The 20,812-nt window shown below is 40.8% G+C and overlaps 2 protein-coding genes across 15 annotated transcripts in view; one reads left to right on the top strand and one right to left on the bottom strand.

The window, feature by feature from the left end:
- Positions 1–66: 66 nt before the first annotated feature.
- SPG21 (SPG21 abhydrolase domain containing, maspardin) lies at positions 67–20,514 on the top strand. 5 transcript variants are annotated; one of them, XM_025472481.3, is made up of 10 exons: positions 68–227; positions 830–1,061; positions 3,768–3,854; positions 6,468–6,629; positions 10,152–10,232; positions 11,742–11,887; positions 14,677–14,785; positions 15,583–15,690; positions 18,251–18,391; positions 19,797–20,514. In XM_025472481.3, exons 3-10 carry the CDS (start codon positions 3,792–3,794, stop codon positions 19,911–19,913), a joined length of 927 nt encoding a protein of 308 aa, XP_025328266.1. In that variant the 5' UTR covers positions 68–227; positions 830–1,061; positions 3,768–3,791; the 3' UTR covers positions 19,914–20,514. The 5 variants fall into 5 exon arrangements, with proteins under 5 accessions (XP_025328269.1, XP_025328268.1, XP_025328266.1 ...); XM_025472480.3 differs by having other exon boundaries at positions 68–234; XM_025472482.3 differs by lacking the exon at positions 68–227 and adding an exon at positions 384–459.
- The window catches only part of ANKDD1A (ankyrin repeat and death domain containing 1A), a 57,832-nt gene continuing 49,278 nt past the window's right edge, over positions 12,259–20,812 (bottom strand). For 2 of the 10 annotated variants that reach the window (XM_049104214.1, XM_049104217.1), the window contains one exon: positions 12,259–13,022. In XM_049104214.1, the coding sequence (XP_048960171.1) occupies positions 12,892–13,022 (131 nt within the window). In that variant the 3' untranslated portion in view covers positions 12,259–12,891. The remainder of the gene's footprint in view (positions 13,023–20,812) is intronic. The other 8 variants (XM_049104215.1, XM_049104216.1, XM_049104206.1 and 5 more) reach the window with 5 other exon arrangements.

Raw genomic sequence — 20,812 nt, 5'->3', positions numbered from 1 at the left:
GAAGCGCGAGGCTCGCGCCCACTGCGCGGCCCGTTCGGGACCCAGGCTCGCCCGCCGCGCGCCCCGCCCCTCGGAGGCCCGCCCTCCGGCTCGCCCCCGCCGACCGCGGCGCCTGCCAGGACCGAGCGCTCCGGCTGCAGGCGGCGACCCGGGCCCGCGCCCCTGCGGGAGGGGAGAGCCGCCTTGGGGAGGAGGGACAGGGACGTATGTGGAGGAGGCCACGGCGGGTGAGAGGTGGGCGAGGCCCTGGGAAGCGGGTGTGGGTGCGCGATGTGTTGAGGCTTGCAGGTGGGTGTGTGTGTAGTGTGCGCGGCTGCCTCCGTGGGTGTGACTTTGTTCGTGTGGCCCTTAGTGGGCTGGTCCATGTGACTGTGCACGTGATCGTGCGTGTGTGTCTGTCTGTCTGAGGTCGAGGTGGAGTTCACGGGGTGGTCGGTGTACCTGTGACCCTGCCTTTTGGTGGGACTGGGAGAGGGTGGGGTCTGTTTGGATCATTGGGGTGGCGGTGGGGGGCGGGGGGGGGCGCTTGACCAGAGCATACTGCTGTAATCCGGTCCTGGGGATATACTCCTGCAGTCCAGGAATATGTTTTTCCAACTTTTAAGAACTCTGAGCAGAAAGAAGCTAGTTATGTTAGAGAGTGCACCTCAGCCTGAAAGTGTCAAATGTCTTTGTCATCGCCAAGTGTGAGCCTTGTGAAGGGGGGGCTGGGGTTGGAATGAGGAAAGTAGCAGGGCTAGAGTGTTTTGCTTTTCCTCTTCTGGCTTTCCTGGGGAGTTCTAAATTCTGCACTTATGCTGCTTCTTTGTCTCCTCGTACGATGTTGCAGCTCCTGTTAGCAGAAAGACTCCAGAGACTGAGGAGTAACTTAATAGCTGTGTGCAGATTTCCAAGAGCTTTTATCCCAAGACAGCACAAGATGAGGTGTCACAGAAGAAATGTCAAGTAGGCAGCTTTTCCTCCCATGAGATTTAGACGATAATGGAATAAGTTCCTGAAGAAGAGAGGGATAAATCTTCCCCCGAAGAGAGCTGAAAAAAGGATAGCTGTCTACTGGTGTGGTGAGTTATGGGGACTTGCATTTAAAAAGCCAATTGCATCTCCTGGAGACTCTCAGGGTTTAATACTTACTTCCGGCTGGTATTAATAATCACAGATTGTCCGTATGCAGAGCAACTACAGGTTGAGATAAAGGTTCCGAAAACCTCTGACTAGTTAAGCTGGTTATGTGACTTAAACATTTTTAGAGACAATTCCATTGATTGTAAACTGGCAGGTTCTGTTGAAACCCTGAGGGATAAGTGCATGTAATTCTAGGTGCACACTCATAATTGGCAATTTTATCGTCCAGTACCTCAAGGGCCAGAGAGAGGACTGGGTGTCCAGAACACTCCCTGAGGAGGGGTTTCTTTAGGCAAGATTAAGGCTAATTTCTGCAGCCCTTTTCCCACCAGCATGAACAGGTGCTTTTGTTTTTTGTGAAGAATTGAATCGTGAGAGATCAAATCAGCCTTGAGCTCATGATCCACATTCTTTCTTACTTAATACTGACCAGTTTGGTCACAATCTCAGTTAACCTTTTTTTGCTGTATACAGAAATGTTCTTCTTGTGACTTGGAAAAGTATACCCCTTTAGTGATTGAGAGCTAGGAGAACAAACTTCCTTTTCATACCACTCACAGCTGTTTTCCCTTTGCAGGAATGAGCTCTTTTTTTTTTTTTTTTTTTTTTTTTTAACTTAGACGTCAGTTGGTCAGATGCAACATTTGGTATCTATCTTACCTTTGATGTGCTGCCAAACCAGCACAAGTGTTAAAATCACTTGCCCCTACAAAAATGTAGTCACAGTTGGGTGGAATCTCTCCATCAAGTGAGATTAGTTATAAAATGTTATAATACTGGGTTGGTTGTGAATAATACCGAGGACTGTGGTAAGGAACATCTTTCTACTTATTGCTGTGGGAAGAAGTGGATGACAGTGCATGTGAGTGCCTGCGTATGATTGGTATATGTATGATAGTTGGTTTGTACATTGCAGCCGATTCCAAAACTGAATAATTTATTCCAAGTTTGGCAAATCTAGAAGCTATCTGTCTATAAGTAGCTTAGGTGTTTTATGAACCTGCTGAGTAGATTCAAATGGCTTAGATTTTTTTTAACATGTTATTATTTGTTAAGAGAAAGTGGATATGCAAAGAATGATTTTCTTGATTCCAGTATGAACTATAACTACATCTGTGCACACTGATTTCAGCATAAGACTGGCTAAATGATATCGTTGGTACTTTTTAGAACAACTTATGATTTTAACGAACTTTTCTAAAATTACCATCCCAGCCTTGAGAGAACAGACCATTATTACAATGTCAAGGTTGTAAATCAAGTTTAATAATGGATGTCTACATTTACCATCTCCTTGGGGTTTAGTTTAGTAACCCCGCAAGGTTAGAGGTAACTGTTAAGACTGCTGAGTTCCCTGTACTCCTGAGATAGCAGATGTGAGGGGCCAAAAAAGGAAGAGTTTCATTGGGTTTAGAGTCCCCAGCTCTTGGCCAGTCCAGAGAAGCCCCCTGCTCCCGTGGAGTCAGCCCAGGAGTTAAGTCCTATGGTCTTGAACACATCCTACATCTGGTTAGGAAATCCAGACTTGCCCTGGGGGTACAGGACAGGACACACAGCAAGAATTTGAATCCTTCTAAACCAGTGGGTGGAAGTTCCTCATTTGGCAATAAGAATCTGCAATGGGAACTGTAATTTCAGGTTCCTATTAGGACATAACACAGATGCCTGAGCAAAGAGGGGCAGCCTTTCAATTGAAGATGCCTAGCCAGTCCAAAGCTCTGAGGCCTGGGTCAAAAGGGACTCTAGGATTTCCCGATGCAGTCTTCTTAGGACATAGTCATCCATTTAGCCAATGAATAATGCGTGTTCTGTGCCAAACACTATTGTAGGCTCTGGAGATAGAGTGGTGAAACAGAGATGAGAAAACACATCCAAAGAGGGTAGGTGACTTTTCCAAGGTCACAGAGCTATATAAAAGCTAGAAATCACTAATCTTACAACAAATGACCACATATTTTTTCTAAAGACATATGTTTTATTCCTAATTATAGGAATAATTATTGCCTTCAAGCCTTTCCTGGTATTTTATCATAGATCTTTCAGAGGAGGTTATATCATTTTTATTCACACCAACAAGGTGAACAGCAAATTTTCCTGTATCTTACATTAGGAACTACATATGAAGTTCTGAAGTTATGTTCAACCAGAATTAGATTTATAGCATTTTGTGGAGTGATCAGGAGGCAGACTTAAATCACCTCCTTTCTCTAGCATGGACTGTTCCTTATAATTTTATCAGACCTCTTTGTTAAAGTGGATTTTTAAGGTACTGTCAACACATAGGTGAGGGCACTGCAGTTTGCAGTCGTTGAACTAGGACAGGCAGTCAGTGTCAGAAAAGACTCCCCTCCCTGCCTTTGGGCCTAGCTCTGCAATAGCCATAGGATCTCTGGTAAGTCATTGAAATTTTCTAGACTGGATTCCTCATCTGGAGGAACTAAGGGAGTTAAAATCATTATCTCTCAGGGCCCCTTCCTGCTTTATGACTATAGGATTTCACAAAATTGTTTTCTGACAAGGTAAAATAGCCCATTTCCTTGGTTTTACCATATAAAGTACTGTTGGTATAGCTAGAGCAGACTCTACATTTAGTTCTGATGTAAACATGAATTCTTGACATGAAACATCACATGCTTTTATTTCAGGGTTAACCTCCATTTCAGCTAATCATGGGAGAGATTAAAGTCTCTCCTGATTATAACTGGTTTAGAAGTACAGTTCCCCTTAAAAAGGTATGTATGATTTTACTACACCTCTTATTTGCAAAATCATGTATTGTTCTTGTGACTTAGATGTTATGCCTTAGTAGTGTTTGAGAGTAAAGGTTATTGCCAAGTATCCTGACTCTGGGTTGCAGAGCGTAAAGTTCACCTCTTTGTCAAGCGCTATCAGATTTTGAGACTCATTCAAGAGTAAAAGTGGGTGTATAACTATACTCATTATTTTATAATTGCTTTTATGTATTCAAGCAAGCAGAAATATGTGTACTCTGTTTGGTGGAAAGCTTGCAGTAACAACAACTATATAGTAGGTACAGTCAGATTCTATTATAAAGCCTTTTCCTATTCTTCAGATTTAAGAGTTACATTGGGTAACATTATAAATCCTATATTTGCAATGATAGTTGTCTTCAGGAAACCTTATTTGCCTGGGATGTCCAAAAACCCTAAGCATTTATCTTGAAGTTTGACTGTTGACTCTGAGCTCCTAATTAATCCCAAATGTTTGGGGATCACATTAACAAAAGCTAGTTAAGATGATCTGAAAATCATCTATATCTTGTTAAAATCATTTTGTCAGGGTAGACAGCTGTGGAAGTACGATACAGATTTGAATTAATAACATAGCTGCTCTCCATCTAGAAATTTGAGATACAGTTTTCTAAATATAAACAGGATATCTGCCGTATAACTGTCACTATAGTAATAGCACTATTTAATTCTTCTAACAGTTTTAACAAAGCATGGGTAGCTATGTGCCCATTTCACAGATGAGAAAACTGAAGTTCAGAGAGGTTAACTTGTTAAAGGTCACATAGCTTGGTAGAGTCTGGATCATAATCAAATTAGTCTGGCATCAAAGCCAGAAGTACTTGACTGGTAACCAAAGGGAGCCTCCCTTCCTTCTTGCTCCCTGGGAAACTACCGCCCATGCCAAAAGATGATTAGCTCCTGGGGTCCTCTACCTTGTCCCATTCCCTCAAGTAACTCATGTGAGCTCCTCTTGATGGACTCACTTTCTCAGCAAGCTGATCACCAGACCCAAAGCAACCCAAACTTCTTGAAATATTCCTAGAAGTAGTTATAGCAAGTAGCTTCATTGATGTACTTTTCTCCAGCTGTCAGTTCAGTCCATCTGTCCGTGATTGTGATAAGTTTGCTTGAAATTTCATGGTGCTAGATTTTAAATTATCAAAGAGATACTGTGTCTTCTAAAATTATCAGATAGAATTCTGACAAAATTGCCATTGAAAGAGCTCTGAGAACATTGAAGTGATAAACTTATTCCAAATGAATTATTAAAATCATTTCCTACAAAATTTTAGAGATCTGAATATCTTATCTCTGGGAATTTTATTACTACAAGATTGGGATTTACTGTGTGCACTGTCAAAGGCTGTTAAGAGAGTTTTACCACAATTATAGCAAAAAAAACAAAACCCAGAAAAACCGAAAAACAATGAAAAGCCAAATTGTGAGGAGCAAAATACAAAGTGCAAAAACATGAGTATGAGCTATTATTGTCATCATCTTTGACCCAGGGAAGTCCAAAAGGGAATTGTTAGGATCCACTGGACTTTACCTTGCCCTATTTGACTGCTCCCAGTGACACCTGTGATCCCAGTCAGTGTGCTGCTGTCTGCAATGACACCATGGACCCGCAGTATTTCCAGCTAGGAGCTCTCAGAAAACAGAATCTGGAGGCCTTGAATTTTTTAATGTAAAAGTAGGATAAATACTGATTCACATTGGCAAAAGTTCAGGCAGTTAATGTACTTTTCCAAATACCACCAAAAAGTCAAAGAAAACAAAAAGTAATCACACAGCGAATAATACTAACACTGAACACAAAATATCTGCCAAACTCAGCACTGAGCACTTGACTTGTCTCAGTTCATTTAAAGCTCATCCTTTTTCCTTGTTGTGTAAGGACCACTAATTAAGGAAGGTTTGTGATGACCTTCCTGCTCCCTACCCTTTTTTCCCAAGAAAGCCAGTTTTTTCCCTGTGCCCACTCCCCACTCCTGACTGGTTTGAAACATTCTTCCAGGACAGGGACACCTACAGCGGCAGCATCCTTCCTATCTTAGCAAAAATCTCTCCCTCAGAGGTGTTGCCTAGATCAGGTTCCAGAAGCATCTCCTGAGTGGTACCGTCTCTCCCTAGTTTGTCCTGAGAGCTTGGAGTCTTTTCTCCCTTCTGGACAGCGCTGGAGAATGACTCCGCAAATTGCCTCCTAGACACACACACACACACACACACACACACACACACACACACAGCCAGAAGTATGGGAAAGAAATAAGATGCCATGAACAGTTTACTGTTTAATGATAAATAAAATAGGCTTCATATAATCATGGATGGGAAGGAAAATTGAAAACTGATTTAAAAAAAAAAACTCTTTGGAAGAGTATGAAGCAATTCTGTGTATAATATGTTAGCACTGAGGAGGGCAAAAAGAGACCAAATGCAGTTTATTATATGTGCTAGTCTGGTGTGATCCCAGGATACCTTGTAACCACCAAGGCATTAAAGTTGTCAGAGAAATTATAGTAGACAGTAACAATATAAAACCAAATCCATAAAGTTTTCCATATCTTTTTCTTATAACTTTCCCTGTAGATTATCGTGGATGATGATGATAGTAAAATATGGTCACTGTACGATGCCGGCCCCAGAAATATCAGGTGTCCTCTGATATTTCTTCCCCCTGTCAGTGGAACTGCAGATGTATTTTTCCGGCAGATTTTGGCTTTGACTGGATGGGGTTACCGGGTTATAGCTGTAAGTATTGTGGATTCAGTATTACAGTTCAAGTCCACATTTCGTGGGGGTGGGGTTTTTTCTTTTTTATGTGTGTGCTTATGTTTCTGATTAATTATAATGCGTATGGTTTTTTTTTTTTTAATTGAAGGAAGCTACTGTTTTCCTGTTTTTTTGTGTTTTTTTTTTTTTTTTTTTTTAAGATTTTATTTATTAGGGCAGCCCCAGTGGCTCAGCGGTTTAGTGCTGAAGCTGGGGTGTGATCCTGGAGACCTGGGATCGAGTCCCACATCAGGTTCCCTGCATGGAGCCTGCTTCTCCCTCTGCCTGTATCTCTGCCTCTCTGTCTCTCTCTCTGTCTCTCTCTCGTGAATAAGTAAGTAAAATCGTTAAAAAAAAAAAACGATTTTATTTATTATGAGCTGGGGGAAGGGGCAGAGGGAGAAGCAGACTCCCTGCTGAGCAGAGAGCCGGATGTTGGATGTCAGACTCAATCCCAGGACTCCAAGATCATGACCTGAGCCAAAGGCAGAATTGCAACAGACTGAACCACCCAGGCGCCCCTGTTTTCCTTTTTTAAAAATGTGAACTGAAGCCTTTAGAATAAAGATGGTACCGTGCACTATGGCACAGCAAAGGGGTCTGCCCACGTTCAGGTGAGTGAAAGCTTGCTTCAGTGTAAGTTGAGACGAGGTTGATGAATTAGCTCAGACTCTCAGCATTTGGTTAAGTTTATTTCCAGTTGTTACCTTTTTACTACCTTTGGTCTAAATCTAGTTTCCCGTTGATCATTCTTGAATCTCTTCTGGGCGAACAGTGGAGGTGAGAGAAGGCACTGTATTTTGTGACTAGTTTTGTGGCAGTGCCTCGACTGTGTGACAGTGGAGGCTGGTCTCCTAACTCCCCAGGAAGGAGAGACTCTGGCTTTGAGCTGGCAGTTGTTTCTGGGAGCTGGAATAGTAACACAGAAACGGGCCTCCCTATGAGAGTTAAAAATGTTAATATACATTTTATTTACTGTCTGAAGGAGAGAAAATGCTGGCCAGATCTCTTCTCTTGGAATGTAACTGAAAATTCTGCTGGGTTTACCACCAACTAGGGCCGCACAAAACAAATCCTAGTTCTTCCTCCTGACAGCCCTTGTGGAGAAAACTAGTTATTATCAGCACCGCCTGCTGCCTTCCCCCAACGTCTTTTCTTCTCTGGCAAAATTCTCCACATTCTTTAATCATTCCTCATATGATGTGTTTTGAGTCTCTGCAAAATAATCCTCCCTTGTTCTGGGTTTTTGTAAATTCCTCTTGATGGACAGCATTGCAGGAGAGCAAGATGTCACCCTACCACAGTACCTTTCCTGGTGGCCACTCTTAATCAGCCAGGGACGGGCAAACTGAGGGGCCACAGGCATCTCTCCCACTTTAGAGACTGTCTGAAGTTGACCGTGTGTTTATTGCTCCAAACTGACAGGTCACGATCGCTTTGCCTTCTGGATGGATATTTCTTCTTGCCCTCAAGCTTCTTGATGTGGGATTTCCTTATTTCATAAGCTGGATAATGAATAAAGAAAAGGCCAGGGGCTCCTGGCTGGCTTAATTAGTGGAGCATGTGACTCTTGATCTTGGGGTTCTGGATTTGAGCCCCATGTTGGGTAGAGATTACTTAAAAATAAAATCTTTAAAAAGGGTGCACCTGGGTGCCTCAGTGATTGAGCATCTGCCTTTGGCTTGGGTCGTGATCCCAGGGTCCTGGGATGGAGTCCCACATCAGGAGCCTGCTTCTCCTCGGCCTATGTCTCTGCTCTCTCTGTGCTCTCATGAATAAATAAACAAAATCTTAAAAAAAAAAAAAAGTTTAAAAAAATCTTAAAAATAAAATGGAAAAGGCCAATGGTGCCTTCAAAGTTACTTTGTCCTTATACACCTACCTCCATGAGATTTTAAAATTTATTAAATAATTGTTAGTATCTCACAGTTAAAAGGCACAGGCACTTTTCTCATTTAAATTTTTACTGATTTATTGATTTTTATTGATTTTAAATACAATTTAATTTGATCACATGCAGTTGTCAGAAATAAGACAGAGATATATCCCTTGTATACTTGGCCCAGTTTCTCCCAACAGTAACATTTTACAAAACTATAGTAGGGTGTCATAACCAGAGTATTGATATTAATACAATCCACTGATCTTATTCAGATTTCCAGTTTTACTTGTACTCAATTGTGTGTGTGTGTTAAGTTGTATACAATTTTATCACCTGTCTAGAACATAAATATCTTTAAATTAAAGGCTTCATAAAAATATCTTCTTGGGGAGCCTGAGTGGCTCCGTCATTAAGCCTCTGACTTTAGTTCAGGTCATGATCTCTGTGTCATGGGGTCGAGCTCCACATTCAGCGGGGAGTCTTCTGCCTCTCCCTCTGCCAGTCCCCCTGCTCCTGTGCACGCACAAATGTGTATTCTCTTTTTCTTTCTCAAATAAATAAAATCCTTTTTTTAAAAAAATCTTGTTTTCTATCATCTGACTCAAATTCTCAAATTCTCAAATTTTCTGCTAGGGAGCAGCAGGTCTCCATCCTATCAGAATAGTGGAATCTTACGCACAAATAAAATGTTTAATAATAAAAGTAACATAATTACATCAAATCTAAAATTATGCTATAATATACATGGTGGTATCTATTCCAGCGATTTGTTAATGACAAAAAATTAATCTAAGTGCTTAAAACAACTAACCTGTCGGGACTTTTACTTATTATTATAGAGGGGAATTCTTAGGTGACAAGCTTGAGTCCCCTCAAAAGGAGTTAGTGGCTTATATTTCTTGTCCTCAGTATCCATAGGCTACTGAGGGACAGGCACCATACTTTTTTGGTCACAAATAAAAGTATAAGGGATCCCTGGGTGGCTCAGCGGTTGAGCGCCTGCCTTCAGCCCAGGGCTTGATCCTGGAGTCCCGGGATTGAGTCCCACATCGGGTTCCTTACATGGAGCCTGCTTCTCCCTCTGCCTGTGTCTCTGCCTCTCTCTCTCTCTCGTGAATAAATAAATAAAATCTTAAAAAAAAAAACAAAAGTATAAGAAATCAGATAATAGAATGACTAAGTCAATTATAAAAGAGGAACAATTTTATTGAATACTCCCTTTGGGCCTTGCTGCCAAAAAGAGCGGGAATTCTCCATAGAATTTTATTTCAAGTTCTCCTGAACCGTAATTAGAATTAAGTTGAATTTAAGGGAAAACAGTATTTCTTTACTTTGAAGGGTTCTGGCGTATTCATCCTATGAGCCCCAGAGTTTCTCAGCTATTGGGAAAGGAAACAGATGTGAATTGAAATTGTTACTCATATCACTGGTGTGCTATTCTGTTTTAAATTGATCTCTTAGGTAAACTGTGAATTTTAAAGTTTAGAAGAAGATGAGAGCGTATTTTCACATAGACTGAATAAGGAGCAGAGCTTGAGCAAAGAAAAGCTTTATGGTAGAGTCCTGAATTTTTCATATATTTATATATTGTTATTAAATAATAATTGCTGTTATTTCAGTTGCAGTATCCAGTTTATTGGGACCATCTTGAATTCTGTGATGGATTCAGAAAACTTTTAGACCATTTACAACTGGATAAAGTGAGTACCCTAAAACTAATTATTTAAATGTGATTTTTTTTTTTTTTAAGATTTTATTTATTCATTCATCAGAGACACAGAGACACAGAGACGGGGGCAGAGGGAGAAGAAGGCTCCATGCAGGGAGCCCGGTGTGGGATGATCTTGGGACTGCAGAAACGCGCCCTGGACTCCAGAATCATGCCCTAAGCCGAAGGCAGACACTTAACTGCTCAGCCACCCAGGCGTCCCATAAATGCAACATTTACATTATAAAGGCTGGCGTTGTCTTTCTTTTGTTTCTTTTATTTTTTAATTTTTTCTTTTGTTTTTAAAATGACAGTTCCCAAAAGAAAATTTACGCTTTTAAGGTGTGTGAGTATGGTTTTTAATATATTCACAGATAGGTGCAACCAACAGCACAGTCAATTTTAGGACATTTTTTTCACCCAGAGGAAACCACATATTCATTAGCAGTCACTCCTCACCCTGCTCCCTGTGGCCCTGGCAACTTAATCTATTTTCTGCCTGTGTGAATATATACTTTCTAGGTATTTTATATAAATGAAATCATGTGATATTCACCTTTTCTAACCGACTTCTTTATCTTCACATAATGTTTGCACGGATCATCCACATAGTAGCATGTATCAGTACTTCGTATTCCTTTTTATGGTCAAATAATATCCCATTGTACATGTGTACCACATTTATGTATCCATTTGTCAGTTGATGCACATTTGGATTGTTGCCATTGTTGGCTCTTAGAAAGAACACTACTCTGAACATCTGTGCACAAGTTTTTGTATGGACATATGTTTTTGGTTCTCTTGAGTATGTACCTAGGAGTAGAATCATAGTAGTCATAGTTTTCTTAAACATAAATTACTAAGTGGGGTGCCAGGGTAACTCAGTCGCTTAATTCCACCTTCGGCTCGGGTCATGATCTCAGGGTCCTGGGATCCAGCTCTCCTGGAGCTCCCTGCTCAGCAGGAGTCTCCTTCTCCCTCTGCCCCACCCTCCACTCATGTTCTCTCTCTCTCTATCAAATATAAATAAAATCTGGAAACCACTTAGTAATTTGGGTTTTTTTTTATTCTCTAACGCAATCTGTGGATAATATTTTTTAACTTGTATGCACAAATTGTTTTCTTGACAGGATGTATAAATTGTATTTAAATACGATATTTCCTGGGGCGCCTGGGTGGCTCAGTGGTTGAGCATCTGCCTCAGGTCGTGATCCCGCAGTCTGGGATCGAGTCCCACATCAGGCTCCCTGCATAGAGCCTGCTTCTTCCTCTGCTTGTGTCTCTGCCTCCCTCTGTGTCTCATGAATAAATAAATAAAACCTTTAAAAAATACAATATTTCCTAGGTTTCAAAGTACTATAGATATTTTCATCTAATGACTAGTGATGAAACACTATAGTGACATTATATTCTGTGGTTGGTGATAACTAAAACAGCTTTTTTTGGTATTTATGTTAGGATTGATTATTGTTTTAGTATCCTTATGTTTGTTTGCAATTAGGTTCATCTTTTTGGGGCTTCCTTGGGAGGCTTTTTGGCCCAGAAATTTGCTGAATATACACACAAATCTCCCAGAGTCCATTCCCTCATCCTCTGCAATTCCTTCAGTGACACTTCTATCTTCAACCAAACTTGGACTGCAAACAGGTAAGAACGTAAACACTTGGTCAAAATTCTTATGATTTTTGTTCAGTGGAATTTTTAATATGTTGGCTTTTGGGGTTTTTTTCATTGCATCGAAGAGCAGGAGGAAGGGGTTATGTCTACTCCTGTCTTTTGAAACTGCCCTGGCTTTTAAAATTGAAACAATTAGGAGCACCGGGATGGCACAGTTGGTTGAGCCTCTTGGCTCTTGGTTTCACCTTAGGTCCTAATGTTGAGATTGTGAGTTGAGTTGGGCTCCGCACTCAGTGTGATGCCTGCTTGAGATTCTTTCTCCCTCTCCCTCTGCCCCTCCCACTTGTTCTCTCTCTCTCTCTCAGATAAATAGACAAATCTTTTTTAAAAATATTTTTTAATAAAATTACAATCACCTTTACAAAATGAAATAAACTCTGGATTCAGCTATTTCTATTACTCTAAATTGTTTAGTTTTGTTTAATGTACATTTATATGCTCTTACAGTTTCTCTTCAGTGCCTATATAACTATAGTGTTCTACTTGTTCCACTTATTTTCTGTAAACAATGCCATCTATTGAGCAACACAGTTTCTTTAGCCATTTGGCATCCCCCAGTTTTTCATCATGTTCTACTGTAAATCTTTATACAAATTACTTTTTTTTCCTTCCCTTTCTGGGTTATTTCCTTGAGATGTGTTTCCCAAAATAGAATAGAACATTTAGTCTGTCAGTGGATGTTTTGCACATCATGACACTTTAATATTAGTCTGCTTTCAGAAAGATGGAAATGGTGGAATGCTTTTGGAGCAACCAGTGGGGTGCTTGTTACTTTTGAGCCATCCTTTCATTGAAGATACCATTTTTAGTAGTTTGAAAGTATCTAATAGTACCTTAAAGCTGACCTAATGTGGTTTCTTTCATTGCTAGCAAGGCTAGGCTCAACTCGCTCCCCCTGCCCCCCCACAAAAAAAGCCCAGTGAGTAAACATTCCTGGAAGATCAGGTTGAGGGATCCCTGGGTGGCGCAGCGGTTTAGCGCCTGCCTTTGGCCCAGGGCGCGATCCTGGAGACCCGTGATCGAATCCCACGTCGGGCTTCCGGTGCATGGAGCCTTCTTCTCCCTCTGCCTGTGTTTCTGCCTCTCCCTCTCTCTCTGTGTGTGACTATCATAAATAAATAAAAATTAAAAAAAAATAAGATCAGGTTGATTTTCACAGAATACTATAGATAAACATTGTTTTCATGATTTTCACATCTCTTTAAAATTGTAGGGACGGCTGGCTGGCTCAGTTGGTAGAGCATGAGACTTTTGATCTTTGGGTCATGAGTTTGAGCCCCATGTTGGGCATATAGCTTACTTAAAAAAAGATTGTACTCTGTTCTTTCTAAAACCTTTGCTTGATATTATCTCAGTAGTCAGTTCAGCATTTGTGCAACAGTTTCTTACATACATTTACTACAAATAGTTCATGTCCACACAATGCACTAAAGCTCACTGATTATTTTTGACGATTTTTAAAAAGATTTATTTATTTATTTATTTGAGACACAGAGAGACAGAAAGAGTGAGAGAGAGAGCATGTAAGGAGCCTGATGTGAGACTCTATCCCGGGTCTCCAGGATCAGGCCCTGGGCTAAAGGCAGCGCTAAACCGCTGAGCCACCTGGGCTGCCCATTTTTGACAATTTTTGGCGATTTTAATGTTGTTTTAGTTGTCAGAACCAAGAAAGCCCCCACTTTGTGTTCCAGCACGTGAGCTACATTTTATCAACTATCTGAGTGCTTGCTGTGTACCACCCATTGAGGCCACAGGGTCAAGCAAAGCCAGGAGGGTCTGCCCCTCACGAGGTGCCTAGGTAGGATCACCTTGAGAAGCTAAGGAAGCCATAGGGGTTGGGTTGGAGAAAGGTAATGAAGGATGGCCAGCTGTCCTCGTGAGGGATGCTCACCTTCCAACAAGCCATTCCATGGAGAAGGCACATCAGAAGGTGGTCTCTTCCTTTTATAAGTCATTTTCAGCATAGGTTTGGAGAAAGTAGTGTTCACCCTATATAATGGCTCTGAACATTCATAATTAATGGCATAAATACCAACTAAAAATCACATATAGAAATTCATAAATTGAATTGCCTTGAATTAGTGCAGTTGAATCTACTAGTAGCAAACTTTGGAAGGTACAATCATTCTTTCATTTTGCTATTTTGAAATACCGAGCAATCAAAAGGTGATAAAAACCTGAAGGTTGAAATCTTAAGTTTTCAGGTTTTTGTTTTTTTTTAAGATTTATTTATTTTACAGAGGGAGAGAGAATGTGAGGGACAGAGGGAGAGGGAGACTCTCCAGAAGACTCCCTCCTGAGCACGGAGCCCACTGTGGAGCTCGACCCCTCAACCCTGAGATCATGACCTGAGCCAAAATCCAGAGTCGGCCACTTAACCGACTGAGCCACACAGGCAGCCCACATTTTCCATTTTCTAAGGAGAATAGTTTTAGCCATTGGAAATAAGGCCAATTAGTAAAACCAAAACCAAAACTCAGAATTATCAAAATGTCTACCTTGGTAAAGATATTTGAAATACTGCTTATAATTATTCCAAATCCTCAAATAAAACTTGACTATATTAAACCATAACTCTTTTAGGAGCTCGGGAAAATTTACATAAAAATATGATGCTTCAAAACCAGCTCTTTGAAAGAAGAGACTAGATCATTTTATCTTTAGATCCTAAGTAGCTAATACAGAGCTTCAATATCGAATGAATATTTGCCATTTTTGTGTGGTCTTGCAGATTTGATGATCAGGTCTTTGTTTTACAGCTTTTGGCTGATGCCATCATTTATGCTCAAAAAAATCGTTCTCGGAAACTTTTCATCTGGCCCAGTGGACCCTATGATGGCTGATGCTATTGATTTTATGGTGGACAGGGTAAGGATTTTGGCATTAGAATGGGAACACTTTGTACTAGGAATCTCCATGTCTCCCTAGTTCTTGATGATAGATCTGTCTCGTTGAGTATGTTAGAGATGTTTGTTAAGCAGTCTTCCATATTTACTTTAATATACCCAACAGATGTTACTCCTGGGAAGTAATTCATCAGAATCACTTGGGAGGAGCTTTTAAAAATACAGATTCCGGGGGCACCTGGCTGGCTCAGTTCGTGGAACGTGTGACTCTTGATCTCAGGATCATGAGTTCAAGCCCCATGTTGGGCATGGAACCTACTTCAAAAAAAAAAATACAGATTCCAAGGCCTTGCCAGCCCACTGAACTGGAATCCATGGGCATAGGGTCTGGGAATTTGCATTTTTACTCTCTTCCTCCTCTCTTTCTCCCCCACAAGGGGAACCCAAAGTAGCAGGTCTACAGACTTGCATTTAGGGGCTATGGGGCTAGATGATTTTTCTGAGATCTCTTCCAGCTCCAAAATCTTGTAAAAGTGTTTATCTGTCACTTTGGGGCTTTGGGAAGTAGCCTGCTACCCACGGTTACCCGGTTGCAGAGGCAGTTCAGGGTGAGGGGTATGTAATGCTAGGTTCCCAGAATAGAACACCACCAGCTGGGAGGCCCAGTGCATGGTCTCTCAGATACATTGTATTTCCTCACTGGTGACCCGGCCCACCACACATGATGGCGCCTTTATAAGTGCAGGTATTATCTGTGGATTTAATATAACATGAGGAACAAATTTAATTCAAAAACTTTGCCTGTGTTTCTTCCTGCAGCTGGAAAGTTTGGGTCAGAGTGAACTGGCTTCAAGACTTACCCTGAATTGTCAAAATTCTTATGTGGAACCTCATAAGATTCGAGACATCCCTGTGACCATTATGGATGTAAGCTTCCTTTTAAAAAAAAATAGATGCTTTAGCTTTATAAATGTATATATCAAGAGCTTCCTCATAATTGTTTTATAATTTTTCAGTGTGCCTCTTTAAATGCTGCCTTGTGTTTGTTTTTTGTTTTTTTTTTTAACAACCACCACCACCACAGTTCTAAAACAATCAGTTTATTGCTTACCCCATATTTTCCCTGGCAGGAATAACACCATTGAAATCAGAATAAACATAAACAAACATGGTAATCCTTACCCATTTTGATGGATTTTTCTATTGTCATCACCAAATACTGTACTTTAGCTACTACACATCTGTGCAGCAAAAGTTGCCTCACAGAGGCAGAGAATCAAAAATTCCATAAAGTCTAATTAGCATGAAAGTTTGCTTCTTGTAACAAAACTTACCATTTTAACCATATTCAAGTGTACAGTTCAGAGGAGTTAAGTACATTTATGGTGTTGTGAAACTGTCACCACCATCCATTTCCAGAACTTTGCATCATCCCAAACTGAAAGTCTGTACCCATTAAACACTAGCTTGCCAGTCCCTCCTTCTCCCAGACCCTGGTAACCCACATTGTACTTTCTGCTCTATGTACTGACTATTCTGTGTATCTCATAGAAGTGGAATCACGTAATATTTGTACTTCTGTGTCTGGCTTATTTCACTTAGCAGAATATCTTCAAAGTTTATTCATGTTATAGCATGTATTAAAGGCTGAATAATATTCTGTTGTGTGTATATACCACATTTTATTTATCCATTCACCTGTTTTGTTTTTTTTTAAGATTTTATTTATTTATTCATGAGAGACACAGAGAGAGAGAGGCAGAGACACAGGCAGAAGGAGAAGCAGGCCCCATGCAGGGAGCCCGACATGGGACTTGATCCTGGGTCCCCAGGATCAGGCCCTGGGCCGAAGGTGGCGCTAAACCACTGAACCACCTGGCTGCCCCTGTCCATTCACCTGTTGATGAGCATTTGGGTTTTTCCACCTTTTGGCTCTTGTGAATCATGCTGCTCTGAATGTTGGTATACACATACCTGTTTGAGTACCTACTTTCACTTCTTTTGGGTCTATACCTAGAGGTGAAATTGCTGAGCCATATTGGTGATTCTGTGTTTAACTTTTTGAGAAACCGTCATATCATCTTCTACAGAGACTGTACCATTTTATATTCCCACAACAGTGCACAAGGTTTCAAGTCATCCCATATCCTCCCCAACACTTGTTATTTCCTGTTTTTGTTTTATAATGGCCATTCTGATGGATGCAAAGTGGTATTTCATTGTGGTTTTGGCTTTTTTTTTAATCATATAATTATTTTGCCTCATAAGTGGATGTATTGCTAAAATCAAATAATATTTTTAAGAATTGATTTTTCAGGAAATTACAAGCATGTAAATTATAACTTCTAATTCTCCACTGTAATCTCTACATTTCAAAATTTACTATGACACAGAACAAGCTTTTCGGTACTCTTGGTAAAATACTTGGTCCTCATGGTACATTTGCTCTGCTTGCCCATCTTTCAAAGCTGAGCTCACCACTTGGGTATGTGGTCACTGAAAACTGTATGTAAGCTTTAGCAAGTTGGAGATACTTTTTGAGTGTGTGTGCTTCATTTTAAATATTATTTTTTGAAAACTTGTTTGCATGTGTTTAAACATAAGTTTAGGGGCACCTGGGTGGCTCAGTTGGTTGAGTGTCTGCCTTTGGCTCAGGTCATGATCTCAGGGTCCTGGGATCCTGATCCCCCTCTCCCCCTGCTCATGCTATCTCTCTGTGTCTCTCAAATAAATAAAATCTTTAAGAACAAACAAACAAAAAACAGGTAAGTTTATGTGGGCATTAGAAGATGTCTAGAATCATATACTCCAAACAGCTAACAATGGCTCCCCCAGGAAAGGATCTGGACTTTTTCTTATACTCTTAAAAAAAATTTTTTTTTGGAATTTTTTTTCTGATCATATAGTACTTATGTAACTGTTTTTAAGTAATAATAAAATTTAAAAGGTTTTGGGGGGATCCCTGGGTGGCTCAGCGGTTTAGCACCTGCCTTCAGCCCAGGGTGTAATCCTGGAAACCCAGGATCGAGTCCCACATCGGGCTCCATGCATGGAGCCTGCTTCTCTCACTGCCTGTGTCTCTGCCTCTCTCTCTCTCTCTCTCTCTCTCTGTGTGTGTGTCTCATGAATAAATAAATAAAATCTTTAAATAAAATAAAAAGTTTGGGGGATTTCAGTGATCTTTTTGAAATGAATTGGCATTCACTATTGTTCTTTTAATTTAGTTAGTTAGCTATGTTTAAGGGGAAAAAATTCATGATAAGAATTTTCCCCCCAATGAATGCAAGAGGTGTTTGACAACAAAATCTGTAGCTTATGTTGGAGTTAGAAGTTACCAGAGATGAGCAAGTTACCCAGGCTGGCCAGGGGTTCAGCGGTATCTCTTCACTAGAAAGCCAGAAAGAGATGCTTTGGAAGGCACTTTCCACAATGTACAAAAAACCTACTAAAACACTGGTAGGTTACAGCTTTGTGTTTTTTTTAAAAGGTATTTGACCAGAGTGCACTTTCAACTGAAGCTAAAGAAGAAATGTATAAACTGTATCCTAATGCCCGGAGGGCTCATCTTAAAACAGGGGGCAACTTCCCATACCTGTGCAGAAGTGCGGAGGTGAATCTTTATGTGCAGGTAAGTCCCAGCTTGGGAGCCGGAACACTTTGAACCCAAAGTGTATGGTTTGAAACATAAAGCTTTTTTTTTTTTTTTTTTTTTTTTTGGATGGTGGAATAAGAGACTACAGAATTCTCTGTAGCAATGAGTCATTCACTTGATAAAGGTGGTTTACATTAATAATTTATAGCAGAAGCCAAGCGGGTATATTAGAAACAGTTGAGTGACTCTGCCTACCATCTCTTTTCTAAGAACAGCAGGCCTGCATCCACACATACTGAAGTGGCCATGCCACATGATGTGACCTTGCCTCCTGGATACAGTGAATTCAATCAGAACAGGAACCTTCATTGAAGCAACTTCCTGATCCATTTTTAACACGTTAAAAAAAACACACGCAGGAGTGCCTGGCTGGCTCAGTCGGAAGAGCATGAGACTCTTGATCTCAGGGAGTTGTGAGTTCAAGTCCCACATGGGGTGTAGAGATTACTTAAATATAACTTAACATATACACACGCACGCATGCACACAAACTAGCAAAAGCTGCCACTTCATCTTCTACCCAAATGGATATTAAAATAGCAGTGAGAGGGCAGCCCTAGTGGCTCAGTGGTTTAGTGCCGCCTTTGGTCCAGGGCGTGATCCCGGAGACCCAGGATCAAGTCCCACGTTAGGGTCCCTGCATGGAACCTACTCCTCCCTCTGCCTATGTCTCTGCCTCTGTCTCTCTCTGTGTCTCTCATGAATAAATAAATAAAATCTTTAAGAAAAAATAAAATAGCAGTGAGAAATTATTGCTTTGGCAGTTCGGTAGGAAGTATCAAGAGCTTCAAAAACCAGTCACATCCTTAGGTCCTGCCATCTATTTGTGGCATGGATCCTAAGGAGAAGACCCTAAATTCAAAAAACCTGATGCCAGGAGACATTGATCATGATCTCACACAGAACAGCAGAGGATCGGGGGAGGACCTGAGTCACAGCAGCAAAGCAGGAGGGTAAACACCCACTCACAGAGTGGTGTGCCACCCTCTGAGATGTTGATGAAGAGTTTATAGGAACTTGGAGAGACCTGTTATATATTAAATAGGGAACAAAGATCCCACATTGTGGTTTTTCAAAATACTTGACTTTTCTATGTTTTCCAGTTTTTCTCTAATTACATTATAATTTTAGAACTATAAACATTTATATGCTAGAGCACCTGGGTGGCTCCGTCGGTTGGGTGTCTGCCTTTGGCTCCGGTTGTGATCTCGGGATCCTGGGATCAAGCCCCATGTTGGGGCTCCCTGCTCAGGGGGTGTCTGCTTCCCCCTCTCCCTCTCATCTCTGCGCTCTCTCACTCTCTCAAATAAATAAATAAAACCTTTTTAAAACATTTATGTGTTACTGTGGCATTTAAAATAATGATTCTGTGTTTCTACAGATCCATTTGCTACAATTCCATGGAACAAAATACGCGGCCATCGACCCGTCGATGGTCAGTGCTGAGGAACTAGAGGTGCAGAAAGGCAGCCTGAGCATCAGTCAGGAGGAGCAGTAGCTCTGTTGTCGCCTGTTGATGATGAGTGATCCAGAGAGTTCTTGTACAATCAGCTGCGTCAGCACCCGCCAGGCAGGCTCTGTTCAGTTGTCAGGCTCGCCAGTCATCACTGTGTTTGGAAGCAGGACTGATTGTCATCTTTGTGACAGGCGGCAGCTCTTCTAAGCCAGTGTGACTGTTCCCTCTGCATTTTTTTTTTTTTTTTTAGCTTTTGAATTTGAGGAAGTACTTTTGAAGACTCTCACTTTAAGAATTGTGAAAATTTTGCTACCAAAAGTCTTCTCACCACTGTGTTCTTAAGAGAATGTTGATTTTTGAGGTTTGGGATTTTGTGGAGTTTTTTTCTTTTCTTTCCTCCTTTCTTTCTTTTTATGATATTTGCTGTAAATGCTGCACATCCAGATTGTGTATCAGAAGGACATCGGTTATTTTTATGCTTTCTTGGTTATAACCGTTATCAAGTGCCAAGGCTGTCTGTCACCCCACCGTTTGCTCTCCTACAAAATCAGCTACTTCTAATTTCCAGTTAAGCAGATCATTTTCAGTTTTATCTGTTGTCTTTCTAGCCATTACAGTCATTTGGAATAAAAATTCAATTTCAGTGAGTGGTTTTGGTGATTATTGTAGCTGCCCAACTGGACTGCATAGACATAGGACTTTCTGCAAAGCAGACCATGGGGTCATTGGCTAGTTCTTGGTGACATCAGGTAAGTGACTTACTCTCACCAAAGTGCAGTTTGCTCATTGTAAATTAACAGTAGCTCTCATTTATTGAGCTGTTAGTATGTGCCAAGTACTTTTCATACCTTCTTGTCTTCCCCTAGTGGGAATGTCTCTTAAATCTCTTTTAAACTGTAAATTATTGTTTTTGTCTTGCCATGAATTTGTTGAAGAAACAG

The sequence above is a fragment of the Canis lupus genome, chromosome 30, assembly GCF_003254725.2.
Source record: "Canis lupus dingo isolate Sandy chromosome 30, ASM325472v2, whole genome shotgun sequence".
Lineage (NCBI taxonomy): Eukaryota > Metazoa > Chordata > Mammalia > Carnivora > Canidae > Canis > Canis lupus.
This window is presented reverse-complemented; position numbering and strand designations above follow the sequence as displayed.